General features: G+C 46.8%; 1 protein-coding gene across 1 annotated transcript; it reads right to left on the bottom strand.

Annotated features, from left to right (window-relative positions):
* Window positions 1-858: 858 nt before the first annotated feature.
* LOC122043670 lies at window positions 859-3858 on the bottom strand. The gene is made up of 6 exons (XM_042604272.1): window positions 3835-3858; window positions 3263-3497; window positions 2765-3086; window positions 2386-2492; window positions 1432-2219; window positions 859-1338 (listed from the first exon to the last, which is right to left on the bottom strand). The coding sequence occupies exons 1-6, from the start codon at window positions 3856-3858 to the stop codon at window positions 859-861; spliced, it is 1956 nt and encodes a 651-aa protein (XP_042460206.1).
* Between the last annotated feature and the right edge of the window lie 1198 nt (window positions 3859-5056).

Here is a 5056-nt window from a genome sequence, read left to right as displayed (position 1 = left end):
GTCGGTAAGCCGCTAGCCTAACTTCCGTCCGCTCGCGGGTTTCACTAATAAGATCCAGCTCTGCAAGTCATCGCTCGACATTCTCCTAGTTAAAGGCACCCCGACCTCTATATGTACTACTGCCTCATTGTCATAGACTAGATGAAACGGGGTAAGGCCTGTGCTCTCCCGGGGCATTATACGATAGGTCCAGAGAATACTTTGCAATTCTTCCACCCAATCTCCTCCAACGTGATCCAACTTAACCTTTAGTCCCCGCACAATTTCTCGGTTAATAACTTCTGTTTAACCATTACTCTACGGGTATGCCACGGATGTGAAGGATTGTATAATGCCGAACCCTTGACACCAGGCCTGGATCTTTCGACCTTGAAACTGTCTTCCGTTGTCCGATATCAATTTATGGGGGATGCCGAATCTGCACAGAATGTTTTTCCATAAAAACTTAATAACTGCTCCCTCTGTGATTCTGGCCAGGGCTTCGGCTTCTACCCATTTAAAAAAGTAGTCCACTGCCACAAGCAGAAATCACTTTTGACCGAGCGCCATAGGGAATGGTCCTACAATATCCATACCCCACTGATCAAAAGGGTAAGAAACTATGGACGTCTTTAACATTGAGGTGGGCATATGTGTCAGATTCGGATGTTTCTAGTAAGATAAGTAAGTGTTCACCAACTGCTGAGCATCCTTCTGTAAGATAGGCCAGAAATAACTGGCCAGGATCACCCTGTAAGCTAATGTTTTGCCTCCAGCGTGACCGCCGCAACACCCTCGATGTATTTCTTGTAAGGCATGCTCCGTCTCATCCATGCTCAAACACTTGAGTAAAGGTCAGGAAAATGCCCGCTTATATAACTAATCTCCTATCATGGTGTATGCGTGAGCCTTTTTCCTAACTAGTCGTTCTTCCTCCAGGTCAGTTTGTAGGATACTTTGTTGAAGGTAACTAATTATTGCCGCTCTCCAATCAATAAGCTCCTCCATGTTATTCTGAAGATCTATCTGGGCTATGAGAAACGTCTGTGCTATTGACCTATCCAAGACCCATGTGGTCAGAGAACTGGCCATTTTGGCTAACTCGTCAGCTCGGCCATTCTCTGTTCTGGGAATCTTGCTCACCGTGACCTCCTTGAACTCTTCTTTCATTTTCTCATAAGCCTCTCGATATACCTGCAGCTTATTACTATTGACCTCAAAGTTTCTTGCTACTTGCTGGGTTACTAATTGAGAATCCGAGTAGATGATTACTCGGGCAGCTCCCATATGTCGGGTTGCCTGCAGCCCTGCCAATAAAGCCTCATACTCTACCTCGTTGTTAGTGGCTCTTAAGTTCAACTACACGACTAGCTGCAAGATGTCTTCTTGAGGGGATATCAGAAGAACTCCGACGCCACTTCCCTGATGTGTGGCCGATCCATCCACATATACCTTCCAAGTTTCTTCGGAATCAGTTTGATGAATCTCGGTCAAGAAATCAGCTAAGGCCTGCGCTTTAATAGTCGTGTGAGGTTGATAAACTATATTATACTCTCCCAATTCTGTCGCCCACTTGATAAGCTGGCAAGCAACCTCTACATTGGTAAGGGCTTTACCCATGATATTATTAGTCAAGACCGTGATGGGATGTGCCTGAAAATAAGGCCTTAGACGCTGGGCCATGAACACCAGTCCGTAAACCAACTTTTCCAGAGCTGTGTTTTTAGACTCATCCCCCTTCAATAGATGACTAAAAAAGTACACTGGCTGTTGTATATTGTCCTGCTCTTTTACTAACACCTCCCTCATGGCCTTAGGGGTGGCTGACAGGTAGACCCAGAACGGCTCTCCTGTAATAGGCTTGAATAAAGAAGGTAAAGTCTCCAAATATTTTTTCAGCTCTTCAAAAGCCCATGTGCATTCCTCGTCCCATTGGAATTTAAAAGCTTTCCTAAGCACTTTAAAGAAGGGTGCCGCTTTGTCTGTTGATTCGGAGATAAATCTGGACAAGGCTGTTATCCTTCCCACCAACTTCTGAGCCTCCTTCAGGTTTTGGGAAGCCCTCATGTCCCAGAGTGCTTGTACCTTCTCAGGGTTGGCTTCAATTCCCTGCTCCGTCACCAAGTATCCCAAGAATTTCCCTCTTTTGGCTCCAAATAGACACTTCAAGGGATTCAATTTTAACCCATACTGTCGGAGGGTGCCGCAAGTCTCCTCCACGTCGGCTATCAGGTTTGTGGCTAGAGAGGATTTGATGAGTATATCATCTACATAGACTTCCACATTATGCCCAGCTTACTCCCGGAAGATTTTATCCATCATCCTTTGGTGCGTAGCTCTAGCATTCCTGATTCCGAAAGGCATGACAGTGTAGCAGAAAGTACCATCAGCCGTAATAAAGCTGACCTTCTCCTGATCCTCTAGGGTCAGGGGGATCTGATGGTACCCCTGATAAGCATCCAGCATGCAAAATCCTCTCATAGCCGGTGGTTGAATCTACCAGCTGGTCAATCCTGGGAAGAGGATAACAATCTTTAGGACTGACACGATTGAGATCCCGGAAGTCTATGCAAACTCTCCACTTATTGTTGGGTTTCACCACCAAGACCACATTAGAGAGCCAGGACGAGAATTGTAGTTCTCTAACATGGATCGCTTTCCTGAGCTGATCCACTTCAGCTCGGATAATTTTATTTTGATCAACCGAGAAATTCCGCTTCTTCTACTTGACCGGACGAGCGTCTGGCAAGAGATGTAACTTATGCTCTACTATTTCGGGCCTAACCCCTGGTAATTCTGCGTAGACCAGGAGAAGACATCCCTGTTGCGGGTCAAGCACTGGATCAATTCTTCTTTAAGCTCAGGTGACAAGTCACCGGCTATACGAGTGAGACTCTCTGGGCGCTCAGGATACAGCTGGACTTCCTCCCAGGGGATGAGCTCTTCCACCATAGGCATAGGCTCTTCTTGAATGGCATGCACGACCCCGTCCTGAGTCCTTTGTGCCTTGCGAGCCTCCACTTTAACCATGTAAATATAGCATTGCCGAGAAACCCACTGCTCTCCTTTAACTTCCCTGACCTGCTCTCCCACGGGGACTTGATCTTCTGATGGAAGGTAGAGACAGCAGCTCAGAATTCATGTAGAGCTGGTTATCCCAAAATGACATTGTAAGAAGAGAGCGAATCTGCCACAATGAAGGTGCTCCTCCTGGTTCTTACTAATGGTTTGCTTCCCAAAGATATAACCAACTTGATCTGGCCCATGGGTTTTACCTTGTTACCAGTAAAACCATATAAAGAAGTAGCCACCAGCTGGAGCTCGCTGGCGTCGATCTGCATTTCTTCAAAAGCAGTCCTAAATAATACGTTGAGAGAGCTCCCGGTGTCAATGAAGACCCTGGCCACGTGGCTATTGGTAATGATGGCTATGATGATGAGGGCATCATCATGAGGCAGCTCCAGTCCCTCTAAGTCATGTGGTCCAAAGCTGATGGCAGAGCCGCAGCCTACTCCTAGCTGTATCCAACAGCATAAATCTCCAACCGACGTTCATGGGATTTACCCTTTCCCCTTTTTGAATCCTTAGGAAGAGAGCTTTCTGCCATAGAAACTTGTGGTTGCTCCTTGTGGCTGTAGCATCCCAGCTTTGGCTGATAAATAACCTTGGTCGAGTTCCCTGTAGAAGGTCGGGGGAAATTCCATCGGTTGCTTCCTCTTAGAATCTCGATCCATGGGTCGGCTCTTTGGAAGCTTCTGACAACTTTCGTTGTCGGGAGGCGGTAGTTTGCCTTTCGGAGCCCGCCATCTTCTTGGCTTCTTTGAATAGTTTGTATTCTCCAACTGTCATGATTACGTTGATTCTACCAGAATCCTCCATCTTCACGTTTCGGAACAGGTAGATGTGTTCCCACAGACACCGCGAATTTTGATCCCGTCCGGAAGCTTAGTCGGATATAGGCTAGCTGCGCTGTCATAGGCGTTGACGAGGGTCGTTGAGATGCGTGGCTGACGCTGTACCTCCGGCAAGGACTACCGCGGGAGGGTGACGAAAGATGATGACAAGGCTGACGAGGTGGGGATCTCCTACGCATACACAGACAAGCAGCCAGGCCGTTAGAGACCAAGAACCAGGGAAAAAGTCCTTGGGTCAGGCCCTCCGACGCTTAAGTCAAGTACTTTTTTCCCAGAAGCATAGTGAAAAGGATGAAAAGTAAAGCACGAATGTGAAAAGACGAGTGAGCGTACCTGCGTAGAGACAAAGCCTCCCTTTTTATATGGCAGTGGGTACTTCTGGAGTCTAACGAGTGTCAGGGAATGTCGGGTGTCAGGATTTGTCTGGCGGTGAATGACACCTGACATCTTCTTATAGGTCTAAGGAGGAATTGGTGTGCAATAAGCCATAGACCGTTAGCATATTCCCTGACTGTTGGACTTTTCGGGCCGCGAAAATCACTTTTTCGCGTCGCGGAAACCCCGAAACCCCCGTCACTGGATCCGTGCGAAGTAAAATAAAACAAAAAATCGAGTATGAGTTTACTAAAGCCTAGATCTACACTAGGAGAAGGAAGTTACCCTCGATGCGATGCCCTTCACAATCCCGCTCGTCCAACGGTTCGCCGGATCTCAAGATCGTCAAGCGTACGATCCTCTAAAAGTATCCACACAAAACAAACTAGGTGGAGAGGCCAAACAAAAAGGTGTGCTAGCACCTATGAAGTGTTCGGCCAAGAAGGAGGAGAGGGAGAGCAAGAAGATGCAAGGAGAAAGATGATGGAATCAATTGGCTTGAATGAAAAATCAATCTCATTCACTCACAAAAGTGGTCGGCCACATGTGTAACTCCTTCTCATTAAATGTGGTCGGCCACATTAAATTGAAAGGGAATTTATAACCTCCATGAGGTGGCACACACATGTGCTAGCTTGATGATGTGGCACATCATCATTGGTTCTCCTAATGCCAACTCACAAATGAGGTGGCAAATGTTCAAGTCAAACTTGACCTTTCATCTTCCTTCTCAAGTCAAGTCAAACTTGACCAAATCTCTCTCATGGTTGATCTAATCTAACCATTTG

Source organism: Zingiber officinale, chromosome 2A (genome assembly GCF_018446385.1).
Source record: "Zingiber officinale cultivar Zhangliang chromosome 2A, Zo_v1.1, whole genome shotgun sequence".
NCBI lineage: Eukaryota > Viridiplantae > Streptophyta > Magnoliopsida > Zingiberales > Zingiberaceae > Zingiber > Zingiber officinale.
The sequence above is the reverse complement of the archived record's forward strand: the minus strand, read 5'-3'. Positions and strand labels throughout refer to the sequence as shown.

Bases quoted from the DNA above. Each gene is read 5' to 3' on its own strand.
- LOC122043670 (XM_042604272.1), bottom strand. From the start codon at position 3,858: ATGGAGGATTCTGGTAGAATCAAC. The intron at 3,498-3,834 runs GTAATCATGACA...TGTTGGATACAG, and splicing joins AGGATTCTGGTAGAATCAAC to CTAGGAGTAGGCTGCGGCTC. The intron at 1,339-1,431 runs GTATATGTGGAT...CTAGTCGTGTAG, and splicing joins ATTCCGAAGAAACTTGGAAG to TTGAACTTAAGAGCCACTAA.